Source organism: Telopea speciosissima, chromosome 1 (genome assembly GCF_018873765.1).
Source record: "Telopea speciosissima isolate NSW1024214 ecotype Mountain lineage chromosome 1, Tspe_v1, whole genome shotgun sequence".
In the NCBI taxonomy this organism is placed as follows: Eukaryota; Viridiplantae; Streptophyta; class Magnoliopsida; order Proteales; family Proteaceae; genus Telopea; species Telopea speciosissima.
In genome coordinates, this window is record NC_057916.1 from 55,382,180 (window position 1) to 55,402,729 (window position 20,550).

At 40.8% G+C, this 20,550-nt stretch overlaps 1 protein-coding gene across 1 annotated transcript in view; it reads left to right on the forward strand.

Moving 5' to 3' along the window:
- LOC122642561 (external alternative NAD(P)H-ubiquinone oxidoreductase B1, mitochondrial-like) overlaps window positions 1-20,550 on the forward strand; it is a 121,208-nt gene that overhangs the window by 80,461 nt on the left and 20,197 nt on the right. Inside the window, exons 5-6 of the mRNA XM_043836076.1 lie at window positions 12,658-12,877; window positions 12,986-13,090. Coding sequence (XP_043692011.1) covers window positions 12,658-12,877; window positions 12,986-13,090 — 325 coding nt within the window. The remainder of the gene's footprint in view (window positions 1-12,657; window positions 12,878-12,985; window positions 13,091-20,550) is intronic.

The following is a 20,550-nucleotide window of genomic DNA, read 5'->3' on the forward strand; positions in this document are numbered from 1 at the left end:
GATACTAAGTCACATGAGGTATAAGTATTACTGTAATAGAATGCTAGCCTTGGTCCCGGAAACACATAACCAGATGTCGGTCACCCGAGCGAAACCATTCTACTACAGTGGAGACCCGGCAGCTTAGGCATCATACATTTGACACTAACAGACCCCCAGTGACTAACCCTACTGTTTATTCCCACACCAGAGTGTTCTACGGTAACATGGGACTGAATGGCATTCCGGAATCATCCCTTCGGACCTACCACGGGTTATCCAACACCTTTCCTCTGTTGGTAAGGGACGTAGTATTGGGCAATGTAAATCTTAACCATATGCAGTCTAACATGATGGCATATGTATCAAATAGAGTAATTGTAAGTTAACCAGTACATCATCATCATTCGTACAGTTCCAAAGTAAAGTATCAATGTAATGCAGCATGCCGATGCATCCTAATTCACATGCAACTAATGCAAAGAATTAAAAGCTATAAAACTACATGATCTGAGTTATATTTATGATGCATGACATGGCATACTCAACAAATGATAATTAATTCGATAAACACACAAAATTAAGTCAAAATTCCCTTACTTGATATGATAGATTAGTCTAACCCAGCAATTCTCCAATAGTCCAGACAATTCACACAAAGAACAGGATATACAGCCCTAATTAACACACAAGCATCACATATTAGATTTAGGAAGAATCCTAGGTCAAACCCTAAGGAACCAGTCCAACCAAGGCACCAAAATGGGCAGCCGGATTCAGACTGCCAGAGGGCTGGACGACCACCCCTAGGCCTGCAACTCAATCCAGCTGCCAAGTCAGATTTGGGGTTTTGTTCCAATTGCATGGATCTTCACATGCATAGGCTCAATTTCAGGTTTTTATCCTATTCTAAGGTGGGTCAACACAATTTCATAGTTTAATTTAAAAAATCACAACTAATTTGGGGGTTTTGGCAAATTGATCATAGTTACTATCCTAGGGTTTAATAAAATTTCATGGTTCAGCTTTAAATTGAATGACAGCATGTAATACACAGTTCAATTCAATGCCTGAACCACAATTGTGTCCAATTCAGGGGTCAAAAGATAGGTTTTGGTCTATTAAACCTATAATTGCTAAGGTTTAATGGCAGAATTAGTTGTAAAACTCAATTAGGGATAGAGAAATTAGGAGAAGAAGATGGGAACAGCAGATTTAAAGCTTACCTAAGTACAGAAGGCAGCCTTAGTCTTATGCAGCAAGGACTCCAAAGAAGGCCCCAAAGCTCCAAATTCTAGTGGAGAAACAAAGCCCCATCATGTAGTCCTCTCTTCCCTTCTTCTTCTTCTTCTCTTTTCTCCTTCTTTTCTATTTTCTTCTCCAAGCTTCTAAGGGCTGATCGATTCTAATTGCTTAAGATTTGTGAATAGTGAAAATAGGTTTATATATATAAGTGGTTTAGTCAAGGCATGTTTGCCTAATTAACTAAAATCTGTTTTGTAAATTACTTTCCTAAATTGATTTTAATTAGAATTACTTAGTTATCTTCTTTTAAATATAAAATGATGTCATATGACATCAGGGGAAATCCCAACACGGGTAACTATTGGGAACTAGATTCCCCATTGGGGATGCGGGTCCCACAGAGGTAAATTACTATTCTGTCCCTATAAACTCTAATTGATCAGTATTATACAATATATAATATGAATAATTAGTACTTACAGTAGGTTTAGGAAATAGAAAGGTTCTGCATGTTGTCAAGCCAGCAGATCCAACACAGGTAGCTCTGGTGCAAGGTACCAGTAGGGTCCTTAGACTCCAGAATGGCAAGTTGGGAAGACTCCCTGGAATCCTCCATAGGTGTGTTAAGAAGTTGATCCGCATCCTCTACTGATGCAGCCCACAGCATCGAGGCAACCATGGATACAGAACTGGAACCTGAAATCACACAAGTTCCAAAGTTCAAATTTACAGTGGTTTTCACAAATCTGATTATGATAATATCGGCCGGTCCGATCCCGAGATCACAATACCCACAAACTCTAGCCGATACATGACCCGATCTATAAAAAAATGATTTTAGGGGGGTTTTTTGACCGATCCTGACCGATTTGGACCGATCCGATCCCAATCCAGAAAAGTTTCGAGCATGACCGATCCCGAGTTTGATACCTGGATTTTGAACCTTGCCCCCAAGTCTACTGCCCTTGGCCATGTGGATGTGAATGAGATGAACTGTACTCTGACTGTGTTGGAGATGGACTGCTCTCTATCTGAAAAGATGGGGCACGGAAATGCCCACTCGATCTATTGTCCCCATCGCCAATACTCAATCCACTAACAGAGCCAAATAAGGTATCAATGTCCATAAGATCAGCCTGCCTACTAGTACTACGAGGACGGGACTGGCCACGACGCTGTCTCGAGTAGGTCGAGGTGGCTGGTATGGCCATTGTGTGGGCACGTGCACTGTGGTCTGTATCTTGTGTGGCATGATCAAACTGTGTTTCTCCGGTGAATCGGACCGGCTCTTGCTGCTCTCCTACCACATACGGGACTCGAGTCCCCTCATATGCTTAACCACCATTACCTCCATCATCACCATCTCCACCATCAACACCATCGTCATCTGTACGAGTCTGAGTCCCACCACCGCCACCAGAGGACACGGACCAATCTTCTTCCTCTTCATCAATATTGCCACTAGTAGGCTGGAACGGTATGGGTGACGCGTCCCGTGCGTGTACCTCATCCTCTTCAATAATGAACTCATCCACATCAGCTTCTATATGTTCGGCTATCATGGGGTCAGGTCTACCTCCAGGCTGATCTAACACTGGCTCACCTCTATCCCTCACCCAATCATCAATAGGATCTTCATCATCTGACTCTACCTGGAAAATATCGGCGAGATCGATATTTTCCCTAATACCCTCTTGTCCCATGCGTATGTATTGCATCTTCAACCTCAAATTGTAATGCACATACACCAAGTCAGATAGACGTTCAGAACCCAATCTATTTCTCCTCTTGGATTGGATGAGAGAAAATGTACTCCAATTCCGTTCACAGCCAGATGTAGAACATGTCTGGGAGAGAACCTTGATTGCTATTTTCCTCAAATTATCTGCCGAACCCCCATACAACACCCATCATTCAGCTGCATTACAATAAAAGAGACATGTTATATTCATTTTAAAAGTTTCAATACATACAATGGTAGAATAATAATATTGAATTGAGTAATGACCAATGAGTACCGGTATCACCGCGTGTCCGACCTTGCTCTGCAGCATCGGTTCCAAAACTCCCCAATGCATCCCTAAAAATCTTCAACTATACAACAACAACAACAACCATAGCCTTATCCCAACTAAATGGGGTCGGCTACATGGATCCAATAGATGCTAAGCCAATAAAGGATGCAAGAGAGATAAAAAGGAAAAAAGGAAAATAAGTAAAGGTAGGAGTCGAAGCAATAGTCAAAGCAGCATCCTAGGAACATCCCCCTACAAAGGGTCGGCTATACGGATCCTTGTCCTCCAAACAACTCTATCCGCAGTCATACTAGGGTCAAGCCCTACCATATGCATGTCCTTTGTTCCAACTTCACCAATAGTCATCTTAGGCCTGCCCCTACCCCTTTTAGCTCCATTAAGCTGAATCTGGTCACTTTTCCTTATTGGTGCATCCATGGGTCTCCGTTGGACATGACCATACCACCGTAGGCGGATCTCCCGGAGCTTGTTTTGGATTGGTGCAACTCCCAAACCAGTTCTAATACAATCGTTCCTTACTCTATCTCTCCTGGTCTTGCCACACATCCACCTCAACATCCTCATCTCGGCTACACTCATCTTATTTATATTATTCTTCTTAACTGCCCAACATTCCGCCCCATAAGTCATAGCTGGTCTTATAACTGTCTTGTAGAATTTTCCTTTAAGTTTAATAGGCATGCGTTTGTCACATAACACTCCCGATGCGCCTCTCCACTTCATCCATCTTACTTTAATTCTGTGGGAAACATCATCCTCTATATCACCCTCTTTGTTAATGATTGACCCCAGGTATCGAAAGCGTTCACTTTGTGGTAGCTCTTGCTCCTCAAGTTTCACCACTTCATCCCCCTCCTGGTCTGACTGAAGTTACACATCATATATTCTGTCTTTGTTCTGCTTAACTTAAACCCTCTTGATTCCAAGCTTGATCTCCATAATTCCAATTTTGCATTAATCCCTTCCACTGTCTCGTCTATCAAAACAATATCATCAGCGAAAAGCATACACGAAGGAACCTCATCTTGAATGTGTCTGGTTAAGTCATCCATGATGAGTGCAAATAGATAAGGGCTTAGAGCTGATCCTTGGTGTAGCCCAATTGTAATTGGGAATTCACTTCTTTGGCCCTCTGCAGTTCTGACACTCGTCATCACGCCCTCATACATGTCCTTAATTAAACTTACATAGTTACTTGAGCTCATTCTCTTGTTTAGGACATGCCAAATAAGCTCTCTAGGGACTCTGTCATAGGCCTTTTCTAGGTCTATAAAGATCATATGGAGGTTCCTTTTATTGGCTCTAAAAATTTCCATAAGCCTCCTTAACAAGTAAATAGCTTCTGTCGTTGATCTCCCTGGCATAAAACCAAATTGATTCTCTGAAATATCAGTCTCTCTTCTTATGTAGGCTTCAATGATTTTTTCCCATAGCTTCATGGTATGACTCATTAGTTTTATGCCTCTATAGTTATTGCAGTTATGAATATCACCTTTATTCTTATAAATCGGGACTACAGTGCTTCTCCTCCACTCATCTGGCATTTTCTTTGTACTCAAAATTTTGTTGAATAGCTTGGTTAGCCAAGATACACCCTGTACTCCTAAGCTCTTCCATACTTTAATTGGGATCTCATCCGGTTCCGATGTTTTACCTACCTTCATTTTTTGTAGGACCTCTTTAACTTCGGCCACACCAACTCTTTGTAGATGCCAATGACATGAGTTGGCTTCAAGACTATTCCTCTCTACTTTCGAATCCATCCTATCTGTCAAGGTAGTTCCATTTAGTAGGTCGTAAAAATATTCACCCCATCTCTCCAAAATTTCTGCATCTCGTATCAGTACTTTACCATCATCACTCTTAATGCATCTAACATGGTCTAGATCTCTGTTCTTCCTTTCTCTTATTTTTGCTATCCGATAGATCTCATTTTTCCCTTCCTTTGTATTAAGTTTTTCATAGAGGTCATCATATTTTTTCGTTCTAGCTTTCCCCCCAATCATCCGAGCTTCTTTTCTAGCTGCATAATATCTTACTTTATCCTCTGCTTCTCTAGTCCTTTGCCAGGTCTTAAAACGATCTTTCTTAGTCTTAATGGCTGCTTGGACCTCGTCATCCCACCACCAAGTCTCTCTAGGGGCCAAACACATACCCTTTGAGATCCCTAACACTTCTTTAGCAACCTTTTTGATACAAGTCGCCATCTCAATCCACATCTCATTGGTATCCCCCTCAAAGTCCCACTTTCCTTGTGTAGCTACTTTATCAGTAAATGACTCTAAGAGAACTCCTTGTAGCCGCCCCCATCTTATCTTAGGGCAAACCTGATTCGCCTTCTTGTGTTGCCTTGCACCAAGGTACATATCTAAGACCACCAGTCGATGTTGAGTGGTTAGGCTCTCTCCAGGTATAACCTTACAATCCTTACATAGAAGTCTGTCAGACCTTCTAGTTAGGAAGAAATCTATTTGGCTTGCATGTTGTCCACTCTTGTAAGTAACTAAATGTTCTTCTCTCTTCTTAAAAAAGGTATTTGCAATGCACATATCAAATGCTATCGCAAAGTCTAACACTGAGATCCTCTGTTCATTCCTCTCCCCAACCCCGTATCCTCCGTGAACTTCTTCATAGCCTCTTCGATCTCTTCCCACATGTCTGTTAAGGTCACCTCCGATAATAATTTTCTCTCCTTGGCCAAAACCTTGCACTAAACCATCCATATGTTCCCAGAATTGTATTTTAACATTCTCATCTAACCCTGCCTGGGGTGCGTAGGCGCTTACAATGTTGATAACCTCGTTGTCTAGCACCGGTTTGATAGATAAGATCCTCTCTCCAAATCTTTTAACATCCACTACTTCATTCTTAAGGTCTTTGTCCATAACTATGCCCACTCCGCCTCTCCCGCTTTCATTTCCCAAGTACCATAGTTTGAAGTCATCTAAAGCCTTGACTTTGTGACCCTTCCATCTCGTTTCTTGAATGCAGGCAACATTAATCCTTCTTCTCCGCATAACATCTATCAGCTCCATACTCATGCCTGTCAGCGATCCGATGTTCCAGGATGCAAATCTGATCCTATGCTTACGAACAAGATTAGTATGAGAGGGCATGATAAACGAAAAGATAATGGATAATCAAAATATATTAAGAAAAATATTATGATCCATGCAAAAGGGATTGGCTGGATATAATATAGTGCCGGCTGCCTACCTGACGCACCAAAAAAGGACAGATATAATATATAGATGCAGTACTAAAAGTAAGGTTAATAGGACAACGTACCAAAGATTATTTAATACATTGTACAGGTAAACAGATTAGGTACACAAGAATCAAGTCAAACCAAAATACCAGAGACTACTACACAGTCAGTCCCACTATACTAATGGATACAACAGTGTATAAAACAATAAGCATGAATAGATAATGCAAAGCAATGATACACTAAAGGAACAGTACAGTAGTGTAAAAGAACAATATGCAAACAGATGCAATACAGCAAGTATAGGCAATATCACACAACACCAAGTATAGGTACACAAAATGCAGCAAGATACAGAGCACTTCAGCTAGCAATTAGGCAACACCTACTAAGGCAATGGTAGGGATAATCCAAAAGGGTACAGTAGTGTAAAGAACAGTATGCAAACAAAGAGAGTAAGATAAATTATCACCCAAATACAACATGAGTGAAATTTCCTGCCTATCCCAAAAATTACCAACAGAATGTTGCAAGGCAGAGAGGTACCAATGCAGCGCGCGCAGGGTCGGTGAGTCAATGGTAGTTGTCGGGGATTAAGGAGACACAGGTGCTGGTGGAGGAACCAAACACCTAAGAGAGGTCAGACAAGGAGAGAGGGAGGGAGAGTCGAGGTAAGAGAGGTCAAAGAGAAAATCTGGGGGGTAGGGAGAGAGGTCAGAGAGAGAGAGAGAGAGAGACTATGAAGGGAAGAAATCGATGGAGAGATGTCGTTTCAAGTTCTGTCGGTTAGAGGGATGGAGAGGATGGGTATAGTAGGTAGAGATCTAGGGGGTTCGAGGTAAGTGGGGATAGAGATGTTGGTTTAGGGCGATTTGGGAGAGGGAGAGGATGGGTATAGTAGAGAGAGATTGATCGGTGTTGGTTTAGGTTGTGGTGGTAGGTCAGCAAGAGAGGCTATGGGTGGTAGAAAACTGATGTGCGTGGGGTCCGGGAGAGAGACGATGGGTATACGAAATCGATGGAATTGGTGTGTGTACAGAGGTAATCCGTCGATGGCTTTAGGGAGAGGAGGTCGGTGAGAGGGAAACGAGAAGATCAGAGTGGTGAAGTGCTGGGAGGAGGTGAGGAGACTGGGGGTATACTTACCTGTGCACGACTTCACCGGCCTCCGCTACCTGGGGAGATGTTGGTGGGAGTCGACCGTTAGCGGTGAACTTTCAGAGAGCGGTGATGACAGAAATTGACATTCAAAGAGCGGTGAACTTTGGAAAATATTTAATAGATTAGTAATGACTCATTACTATTTAGTATTTATTGAGGTAATTCCAAATGAATTATAAGACTCACCTCATTGTTGCATAGAGCTTGTACTTTACTAGTAGGCTCCAACTTGACAACTACTTGCTTTACTGCTTCAATAAGACTAATATTCAACCCAAGCCTATGATTGTATTGGTACTTGGGGTTCAAATAGTATGCTGGAAATTGAGATTACATATTGTCAATGCGTTAATAGTTAGTAATATATCTTTCAAATTAACTTTAAAAGATGTATTTGTATAAAAAAAAAAAATTATACGCACCAGCCTTATGCAGTGGATGCATAAGTTGATTTTCCCAGTGCTCCTTGATAATTTTGAGAAAGTGTTTGCTACCTCGTGGATTCGCATTGTAAACACCATCATTCATCAAGTCTATGGCAGCATATAGATGTGGCATGGTTGGTCCCTTGAGAGCATAATCAACTATGTGCAAAACCTTGACCACTAGGTCCAAAAGTTGTACCACTTTATGCAACTTTGACCAAAAGTCATCTATGCAATGGTAGCTTGTGCTTCCTTACTACCATGGGTATTGGACCCATTCCAGTTAAACCAGTCTTCAGAAGCAAACATAGATCTAAGTCCGGACTTCTTGTCTCAATACTCTTGAGTGTAATGTAGTTGGTGGCGAATCTAGTTATGCCCGGCCTTACGAAGTCACCCCCACATTTCTCCCTTAAGAGGTTTAATGCAAACCCGTGGTTGTAAATAAAGTTGGTCATTTGTCTTGCCTTTTCCATAACATGTTGTACCAATTTGATCTTTCTCATATCCTTCAACATGAGGTCTATACAATGGGCAGCACAAGGAATCCAAAACAGCCGATACTTACTGTTATGCATCAACTTCTCACCGGCCTTCTTGTAGTTGCTTCTGTTGTCCGTTACAATCTGGACAACATTCCCCACTCCTACATCATTTACAACGTCCTTCAACAGTTTGTAGATGTACTTTGCATCCTTTTTCTCCTTGGATGCATCCACAAACTTGAGAAAGACTAGCCTCCCATCACAATACACCATAAAGTTGATGATGGACTATCTTGTAGGACCAGTCCAACCATCACAAATTATGGTCACCCCATAGCTCTCCCACATCCCCCTCATTTTATTAATATATTCTTGAAGCTCTCTCTTCTGTTGGGGCAAATACACATTCATGATCTCATGTGGGGTGGGTCCCTTATACCCTGGGCCAGCCTCAACAATGGAATCTATCATAGTCTGATAAAAGGGGCCTTGTGCAGTGTTTGCTGGGATGGTATTGTATAATATCCACTTAGCTATAGATTCCTTCACCACCCCTTCAGAATTTTCCGTGCTCCCTTGATTTTTGGTTGCTTGTTGCCTTTCTTTCTATAAACACCAGGTGCTTGTTGGAGTATGGGGTCAACTCGTGGTGGTACTACTGGAGGTGGTGGAGGCAGAGCTGCCCTTGTACTCTGTGATCTCTAGGTTAGGCACCCTAGGCTGCCTACCACCTGCTCTAGATGTACGTGCTCCTCCACTACCACTAGCACCTGCTCTAGAGGTACCAGCTCCTCCACTACCACCTACTCTTTGTCTCTCTTGCTCCTCGTAATAAGTGCCTCTGCTCAACCTTGTCGCCCATCTCCAATCCCTAGCCTCTTGCTCAGTCTCTATATCATCAAGAACATAGACAGGATCATCACTAACCATTATCATCATCATCATCATAAGCAACATCATTGTAGCCTCCCGTTGTACTCTTCACTGCATCATCAAGGTCTACCCTTGCCTTCTCCCTCTGAGCCTTCCTCTCACTCCCTCCCTTCATGTACTCACTGACGGGCCTAGATACCTCAACAGGGACCATATGACATGAGACCACTTCAGGAGAATTCCCAGCCACATGTTGTTTGAGTCTAGTGGCCCCACTTCCCAAAAACTTATGGTCATAGTAATTGCATTGTGTTTTTCTTTTATCCCCATCAATTGGAGTGCCGTGCAACCATGCAATGTCACCCCTAGTGCACCTGGGTGGTCTCTGCTCCCCCTGCCTCTACCCCCTGCCTTTGGCTATGTCGTCTATCACTGTCCGCCATAATCAGACTTGTTTACTATTGCATAAATAAAAGACAATTCCTTAATCACTGAAGCACATCCATTCCTTTAGTTTCAGAGCACTAAAACAAGTATATAGCTATTTAGTATTTTTCCCCTAACCCTCATATTTTTCTCATATTTAAAAACAATTTTTTAAAATATTTTTCAAATAAATATTGGCCTAGCACAACAAAACCGAAATGATATGCAATGGGCAACAATTAATATAAATGTAGAATTTACTTCCATATATTTCATTAATTTTAAAACAAAAACCTCATATTTTTCCCTATTTTTCCCTTCTTTTTTTTGAGTTTTTAAATAATTTTCATAATTTTCAAAAATTAAAATAATTAATTATTGGCAGAAAAATATTTTCGACACCGTGAGGCCGTAGATCAGTCAATGGTGTCTAACATATATTTAATTGATCACCATACAATATACATAACCCCTATTATTTTTAGATTTTTGTTGTAGGAAAATCAAAATTTTGAAGTAGAAAAATAAAAAAATAATATATATACCAAAAAAATTTTTTTGACACCGTGAAGTTGTAGATCGGCCTCCGGTGTTTGACATATATTAATTTCATCCCAAACAAACATATATTGATCATGCATTTTTCAAAAAAAAACAATTTTAGAGAAAATGGTTTTACCTAAATAGTGGAAAAGGATTCACAGATGTGCTAAGAAGTTTGAATCTTGTGTTCTCCAAGTGTTTCCGGCGTAGATTCGAAGGTCGGTACACAAATCAGCAAAGGGAGTTTGAAGAATGAAGAAAACAGAAGAAAGAAACCACAAAAGAGCAGCCTTGTTAGTCTCGGTTGAAATTTCGACCGAGACTAACGAGTTTCTGCCTTTTTTACTAAGTGATTTGAAAAGGGAATCTCGATGTCTCGTGAGATGTACCAATATCTCGAGATATCATGAGATAATCGAAATCTCAACCGAGATTTGGTATTTTTTTTATTCGAGGTACCATTTCATTTCGTCCTGGTTGAGATTTCGCTAGTTTTTGAACTGTGTACAATGGTACGGTGCATGGTATACCATGGGATAGTATTTGAATTGTAATTGTAAGTAGAATAGGTCTTTAGTTGTTATTTCCCTTTATAGTTCTATTTCATTATTGTAATTAGACTTAGCAGCATATTCTCACAAAGGTCATTTGTTATAACGGCTTTAAGTGAAATAGAGGAGGATCGAAGAAAAATAAATCACTTTGTTTGTTTGACTAGCTGCTTTTTGGGTGAATTTTACAACTCCGTAAAATGTAGATCTTTATTTGCTTGTCTAGATTTTTTACTTTAGGGTCTTCCTTTTTCCTTTGGCTTATTATGTTTGCTAATAACTGCTCCTATTAGCATTAAGAGTCAGAAACTGGTGTTGATTTCATTGATTGATTCAGAGGAGTATGTCACGGACTTAGCCTTCTCTAAGCAACCGTGTTGGCACTTAGCACTCACACTAGCACTAAGTCAGCCTTTCTTCACTCCTTGAGGGACTTGGGAAGAGAACACAAGAGAGTTTGGAAGAATGGAACTTGTATTGCACTAGTAAACTTTGAGTACAATGCTTGAATGCTCACTTGCTTGGTGATTGGGTGGTTGGTTGGTGCCTTGGTCAAATGAGACCACCTCTATTTATAGGCAACCAAGTTTCCAAAGAATGTCTAAGATCTTTACATGTGTCATCTATCCAATGGCTAGGAAATTTCTAGCCTAGGAGACTAGAACCTTCCCACCGGAGGATTCTAGCTTCTTGGAGAACTCTAGAAGTCTCCTCCTTCCTTAGCTTATCTACAAGGTTTCTCTAGAAACTTTCTTAACCATCCTTGCTTCTAGAGGTTCTAGAACATATCTAGACTCCCTTCAAGTGTAGAGAGTTCTAGGTCATGGTCTTGATCTTAGCCCAATGTTCAAGTCCATGGGCTGGCAAGTTAGGCCCGTGGGCCTTTGTTGGGCGGGCCGTGACAAGAAATGTGAATGGTTTTCTGTTCAAGTTTGCAAAAACTGTATGCTCAGAACCGTGTGCTTGTTAATGTATTGACTGCATTAAAGTAAATCCTTTCTTTGTGCATATATCTAGTTATGTGGGAGTTAAGAATCCAGGCAGTCTTGCAACTTTACTAATGAACCCCACCTCTCATGTTTTTGTTGGTGACCTGGGTTTAATTGTAATCTCTTTTCTGTGTTACTCTTGTAAGTTAGCTAAAGCAGGATCATGGACTCTGAAACTTGATTTGGAAGACTTATTGTGTGGTGTTCTAGTTAGTGAAACCTGAGACAGTACTCATTAACTGGCCATTGGATAAAAAAAAATATTATATAGTGCCATAGTGCTCATGTTATATTAGGTTGTACAGTTTTCTTACTGTTTTTAATGATGTTACAATGCATCAAATGGACACTGGGACTTGTAGAGGTTTAAGAATCTTTATAACGTCATACTTGATAGCAATGTTTTAGAAACCTGGACTTGGCAGGGTTGCCCAAGAACCAGGGTTTTGAGCAGTTTGTCTAATCTGACTGAATTTGCACCAACAATCTTAAGCCAGAAAGTTGGTCACCAGATGGTCAAATTGGTGGCTGGAACTAATCCACCGCTATGACTGGGTTTGGAGAGACCTGCCATTTTAGTGAGGTGAACCTATATTCCAGGTTAAAAGCATTGCTTATGCTTAGAGACAGTTGTACTAGCTCCACTCTGCATGATACCATCACTGTGTGGTAACTAGAAAAGGAAGTTCACAGCTTTGGCACTCAGAAAAATCTTATATATTTTTGGTTCCTGTAGGTATGATCAGAGAATTAGTTCATTTGCTGAACAGAAGTTTCAAAGAGATGGTATTGAAGTGCAAACAGGATGCCGAGTCACAGGTGTTTCTGATAGGGCTGTTACTGTGAAGGTGAAGTCCAAGGGAGAAACTTCCACTATACCATACGGACTGGTTGTCTGGTCTACTGGTCTTGGGACCCGCCCTGTTGTTAGGGACTTCATGGAACAAATTGGCCAGGTTCAATGCGTTGAACCCATTCCTATCTCCTCTGTTTCTGTTCAAGTTATTTATGTCTTTGTCATTGTTATTTGATTTCTCAGTTAATTTAGGTTACTCTATATGCAGACTAAAAGACGTGCTTTAGCAACTGATGAATGGCTGAGAGTCGAAGGGTGTGATAATGTTTATGCTCTTGGTGATTGTGCTACAATAAATCAACGCGCAGTCATGGTATGTGCAGCCTTCAGCTTGTAACTTAGCCAAGTTGACCAGGAGTCATTTTAGTTTCCTTCTTTCTAGGGATAACATTTCTACCTAGCATATTTTCCTGGTGGCTAGAGGACCTCAATCCATACTTAATCATTATACTTAAAGCATTTTATCATTGTATTGACAGATTTAGGTGGTGAGTGAGACAAACCTAGGTTGCACATAATTGGAACTCTACATATACCGTAATTTATCAATATCACACAATAAAATTCAGTTTTTTCAATAGTGAGTGTGCGAAACTCGCATCCCTCGTATCCAATTCCTTGTTTTGGTTACAGTTTTGGTCTATAAGTTCCTTACCATATTGTTTAAGCAACAAAATCTGATAACATCAGTAATTTTTGTTCTGCTTAGTAAAGAAGGCTCAGAATTTCGTATTTTGGTCCCTACTGAAACCGAAATGTTTTGGCAAAATGGCCAAATCCCAACAAATTTGGTCCATTTTTTATGAAAATGCAGAAATGACCATTTCGGTGCCCAAAAAGTGAAATTTTCCACTGAAACTTTAGGGGTTTCTATTTTATCATGATTACACATTTAAATCATTAGATTGGGGAGGGGGGGGGGGAACCAAAGTGGTAGTTTGGCTTCGAATCCTAGGCTGCTAGTGTATAGTGTAGCCTACTGTATCATTTCTCTTTTATAACCTACTCTACGTATAATTTAGCATAGAACACACAACGTTGAATCAAAACAATTGAAATAAACATTAGGAATAAAGATCATAAAATTAGAAAGCTTAACACATTTATCAAAGTGTGAAACTATTTAATGTTACAAATCCGCAATACATTGTCAAAAAGTGTCATCATGGATACTTAAAGTATAAATACATTATAAGGTTACAATCATAAAACTCAATATCACATACTATTGTAGGAAGGGTCAAATCACTAGACTGTCCATGGGACAGATGGAACTGTTGCTCGGACTTGATAACAAATGCTGGCCATGTCATCCTATAGGAGACACGAACTCCTCACAGGAGCACCATCGCTGGAGTCGTCAACATGTGCAAGATAACCCAACCTAGGATAGCTATCATCGAGCCATGAAGGTGCATATATGGACCCACCGTAATTGCTTGGTGGAGTGGGAATATATGGTTAGGATGCTGGGTATGAGAAGTTCTCCATAAAACATGACCCACTGTGTGACTGCCTCTCAGACTCAGTGGGGAATGAAGAACAAGAGATATATTGGCTATACCCTCAATACCCACCATACCTACCATACTTGGAACTGGAGCACTCTAGGGCAAAGGATGGTCCACACCATTGCCCATACACTACATATCCACTATCACCTCAATACTCAGACTGCCAAGAGTGCTAGACAAGCTCATAATGTCTATATCCATGCTATCTTCCTCATTTGCTCTGAACTACTGCCGTGGACCTCTCAAGTAACTTCTACAAGCTGGAAAGGGACATGCACCATGGTTGACATCTTGTGTGCCATGATCATACCCTCAATACCCACCATACCTACCATACTTGGAACTGGAGCACTCTAGGGCAAAGGATGGTCCACACCATTGCCCATACACAACATATCCACTATCACCTCAATACTCAGGCTGCCAAGAGTGCTAGACAAGCTCATAATGTCTATATCCATGCTATCTTCCTCATTTGCTCTGAACTACTGGCGTGGACCTCTCAAGTAACTTCTACAAGCTGGAGAGGGACATGCACCATGGTTGACATCCTGTGTGCCATGATCAAACTGAGTCTCCCCTGTGAATCGGATGGGCTCTTCGGTCTGTGTATGATGTTCCTTGTCCTCTCCACCTCCCTTCAGTATATTACCCCAAGCTGCAAGTGGATCATCCCCATCATCAATCATCACCCAGATCATTATTACCAAATGCAGATGGGGACAGTTTGTGAGTGGTGGTGGAATGCGACCAATCGACATCTTCCTCATCTCCCAAGCCAATTTAGGATTCAAATGGCCCTAGTGTTGGTGAGTGAACGTGGCCCTCACGTGACATGAACATGTTGACATCAGCAGTCAATTGTTCTATAATCTTGGTGTTGGGCCTTCTCCTAGGCTCATCCAATATAGAGGTATTTCAATCCTTCACCCACTCGAAGAGGGGATCTTCTTCATCTGAATCCTCCTAGAAGATGCTGCTAAGCTTGATTGAGTCCTTATTGTCCATACCCATACATATGTGCTGAATCTTCAGTTTCATGTTGTAGTTGTTTCCTCCAAAAATCCTTCTGGTCTGGAGACCGTTACAGACTGAGGAAACTAATAAAGATCATATTCCAGGCGGTGATGGATTCTATCAGTGTCTTGGTAATCCAACGACTTTTAAAAATGCAAAGATTGCAATGCCAAGAAGTAGAAGAAGAAATCAAATTACTTACTTTATAGAACGCATCTGTTGAAGTCATTACAACTTGCCAAATCCGAAACTGATGAGGCTTATAACTTGGTATTTACACTATCACTACTCTACGACCAAATTGCTAACAACATAGAAAAGAATTTGTTGAAGTCTTCACAACTCTCCCAACCACGAACTGTTGAAGCTTGCAACTTGATGTAATGGGTGAAAATCTACATTACACTATTCCTAAAAATGAAAAATAAAAGATAAAAGACAAAAGACTTGTTTGATTGATTTGTTGGATGTCCTTCCTTTGTTTTGAATTTCTCAGGCATCCTTGGCAGTTTTGATGGTTTCTGTAGTTATCAAGTAGTTTTACAATTCCCAATTATTTGAAATTGGCTATAACCACCCTGGTGACCGTTTATCAGTCACTGCCAATCAATCAATCTTTGACCGTTTTCAATCACTAGCTGTTTTCGGTCATTGACCTTTTAATGACTGTTTTATCAGTCACTGATCGTTTTCCAGTCATTGACTAACAAGTTAGTCTTAGTGGAAATAGATTTCGGTCTATTTTTTTATTGACCAAAATAGACCAAAAATAGGGTATAAACAGTGCCCCTCACAAACCCTTTGAACGGGATCGAAGGTCTAGAGTTCAATGTGTTTGTGACATGCTCTTGATCGGTCTTATTTTCATACACCACCTCTCCTTTAATTGGAATGAGGCTTTTTCCTCTCTTCAACCATTGTTTGGCGCGTATGTGTTCAACAAACGGAATGTTCTATGTTGGTCATCTGTCTCATGCTTATAAGCTGATCGGTCATGAAAGAAACGACACCTTTTTGATTGGAAACAGTTAAACAAAGCAGTACCCACATACTGTGAGTCTGAAAATGATTTCCAAATGGTGGAGTTGAAATTGCCCGCAAAATATGAGCTTTTCTTCATCTGGGCATTCCTAGGGCATTTCTTTGAGGGCTCCATGCATTTCTTGAAGAGATACACAAATGTCCAAAGCTTTGCCCTCCATAGAAGGACAGCATGCCCCTTATCCAATATCCAATCCAGAAGTTTACTAATTGGGCAAGCGACGGGGAAGAACAGCAAAATAAGGACACGGACAAGGGGTGCCAATGCTGCTCCCACAGCCATGTCATAATGCGTACAGGCTGCCTATTGCAATATCTCTCCAAACAAGACGATCGAAGTCACCAACACCATCATTCTCTTCGGCGATACCCTCGTTGAGACGAGTGTACTTTGGCGCAACAAGGTTAAACAAATTATCCCTAATAGCTGCAACAGGGGCTGAAAAGATTTCTTTGAATGCAATCTTCTCTTCTCCGAAGGAATCAAAACAAGGGAAAAATGGAAGCTTGGTCTGTTGCTGGTTTGACGGATGATTAAGACAATCTCCACCAAAGACAAGCCCAATAATTTCTGGACCACCGCCATGAATCCTCAAACTTGGATAATCATGAGAACGGTTACTGGACAATAAATCGAATAAAGTGGACAGCACCATCCACGAAACCACATGCGAGGAACATATTTGATAGCGCGAGGCGTCGGCAAATCAATTCAATGCCGTTTCTGTCATCGTCGTCGATCTCCAACCGGGTATACAAACCAACCATTAGTGCCTCTGATTCCAAAATTCAAAGTAGGAGACAATAAATTATTAAAGAGATGAGATGAAAATGACGATAATGATGGGAACATGCTTTAGCAGCACCCATATTCAATTGCATGGAATATCCACTATATTGTCAAGTGGGTACTCCACATATTCATCATCATCAATTATAGTTGAGACATGTGGACCATAGAGATCACCATTGGAGAATTCGAAACTCATCAGTCCATTAGAATATTGATTGTCAGAAGACACCATTAGTGTCTGAGAAGCTTCGTTCCAAACGGGTTTTGATGTTGTGTCTCTCCTTTGACGAAACCGTTAGGGTCTTCCTCACGTTTTGATGCTGAAACCATTTTGGAGTAACGGTTTATGGTGACACTACTCAATAACTGTACGTAACTGTTATCCATGTTGAGGCTGTTGCCAGCCACCGAGATGGTTACTCAAGTCATTTTGGCAACTTTGCAAAACCAGAGAGAAAAAAAACCTTGGCTGTCACGGGTGGTAATGCCTGCAACGGACTGGAACATGATCCACCGATAATGGTCGACAAACTTTAATTCAAAGCAAGCAAGTTATTGTCTAACTGATCAACATGGTGAACCAAGTCAAATGTTTCGAACAAAAACTTTTTTTAAATCTTGCCCCTGATTGGTGGAGACCAGGTCTGGTTCTTGGCCGAAAAATACACTATTGGCTACCAAAAACACCGGCAGCAAGGCAAATAAGTGAACCGTGCCCCCCTTGCAAATGGGTTACGGCCTCTCGGTGCTCACTTTTTCAACGGGATTTGCCTCTGGTTGAGCACCTTATAGTGCCTGATTCGGGATTTTCCCCTCATCGGCAGTTCTTCTTCTTGGCAATAAGATTCAATTCTAGCTGGTGTCCCACCGAGTGTGCCAAAATTGTTTCCTCCAAAATTCCTTCCAGTCTGGAGACCGTTACAAACTGAGGAAACTAATAAAGATCATGTTCCAGGCAATGATGGATTCTACCAGTGCCTTGGTAATCCAAGGAGTTTTAAAAATGCAAAGATTGCAATGCCAAGAAGTAGAAGAAGAAATCAAATTACTTACTTTACAGAACGCATCTGTTGAAGTCATTATAACTTGCCAAATCCGAAACTGATGAGGTTTACAACTTGGTATTTACACTACCACTACTCTATGACCAAATTGCTAACAACATAGAAACAAATTTGTTGAAGTCTTCATAACTCTCCCAGCCACGAACTGTTGAAGCTTGCAACTTGATATAATGGGTGAAAATCTACATTACACTACTAAAAAAGAAAAATAAAAGATAAAAGATAAAAGACAAAAGACTTGTTTGATTGATTTGTTGGATGTCCTTCCTTTGTTTTGAATTTCTCAGGCATCCTTTGCAGTTTTGATGGTTTATGTAGTTCTCAGGTAGTTTTACAACTTTACTTATTTGAAATTGGCTATAACTGTGAAACCCGCAATAAATTTGAACTTCTTGGGACCTGTGTGGTTTCAGGTTCTGGTTCATTGCCCAAGTTAGTCTCTAAGTGTTGGGCTGTCTCGATTAAGATATTCTGACTAATCTCGCGACTCGTCTATAAAGGGCATTTCGAACAGCCAACTACGTCGCCCTTCTAGAGTCAGAGGACCCCAATGGAACCCCGTACTTAAGCTACCTGTGTCGGATCTACTGGCTGGACAGCATGTAGAACTCCTCCATCAATTAAATCCAATGTAAGTGTAATGTAATTGTATTTATAGTGTATCGTATTGACCGATTAGAATTGTTGGGGTATTTTAGTAAATTTACCTTTGTGGGACCCACTCCCCCAGTGGGGAATCCTATTCCCGATATTTACCCGTACCCAGATTACCTCTGATGTCATGTGACATCATTATACACTTAGAATAAACTAATTAGTAACTAATTTTAAAAAAATCAGAAATTAGAATTAATTCTCAAAATAGATTTTATTTTAAAAATCAAACATAACTTAATTAACCCACTAAATATATATATATGACTAACTTAATGTACTATACACTATTCACAAATTCACTAAGGAGAAGGGAGAAAACGTTCCAGCCTTGGAGAACAAGAAAGAGAACAAGAAAAAGAGAAGAAGAAGAAGGGAAAGGAGGGCTTACCTTGGAGTCTTTGAACTTGGAGTTGAGTTGGAAGCTTGGAGACCTCCATTAAAGGACCTTGGAGCATAAAATCAAAGGCTGCAACTTCTATCCTTACTGCTGTATCAGGTAAGTCTCAGAAAATTCTGCTTCTCCCATCTATTTCTTCTCCAAATACTCTCTAGTTTCAGTCTAGACCTTTAGCAGCCATTAAAGCTTGGTTCCCTAAGCTTATTTAACCAATTCCAGCATATGTAACCCTGTTTTGAACCAAATTTTGGTTCAGATTTGGCTGTGACCTGAAAGCAGCCCCATAGCAACCCATTTCCTAGCTTAATTGTTTAGATTACAAACCCTAGAATGGTAGATTAGGTTAAATTGACCAAATCCCCAAAATTGATTTGTGAAATTGAATTGAAACACTCAAATTTTATTGACCCACCTTAAATTGGGTCTAAATCATCAAATTGGATCCTTGCATGCAAGGATCCATGCAATTGGAGCAAAATCCCCAAATTCGGCAAAGCAGCCGGATGCTGTTGCAGGCCTAGGGGCGGTGGACCGGCTCCCTGGAAGTCTGCATCTGGCTGCCCCTTTTTATGTGATTGTTGGACTGATTCCTTAGGGTTTGACCTAGACTATTACCCGCACTGATATATGATGTTTTGATGTTTATTTAGGACCGTTTTACTCCATTTTTTTTGAGGATTACTTGAGCTTTTGGGTTTCTATCTGACTAGGTTTTTCGACGATCTCAGGTAAGGGAACTTTGAACTTAATTTGGGCGTGTTTGTCATCTTAATTTGTTTTTATGCTGAGTGTCATAGCATGCATCATTGAAACTACTCTGATGCATATAGTTTCTTAGCTTGTGTTTTGATGCATTAGAATGCATATGATTTAGATTGCACATTAGCATATTGTATTGCATTGCATTGATGTTATTATTATTGTGAATTGTTGATGGTGGAATTCAGTACTCTAATTCAGCTGATCATGCTTGTATCATCATGAATAGATTGCACTGGGCTGGGTTGTATATCATCACCCAGTACTACGTCCCTTACCAACAGGGGAAGAGGTGTTGGACAACCCGTGGTAGGTCCGAAGGGTGAATTCCAGGATGCCATCTTCTGTCCCATGTTAGCGTGTGTACTCCGCTGTGGGAATAAACAGTCAGGGTTGGTCTTGGGGGGTCTGTTGGGGTCCGATGTGTTAGTTCCGGAATTCGCGGGTCCCCACCGTGGTAGAATGGTTTCACTCGGGTGACCGATGTGTTAGTTCCGGGACCGAGGTTAGCATCTACCACCAGTAGTACTT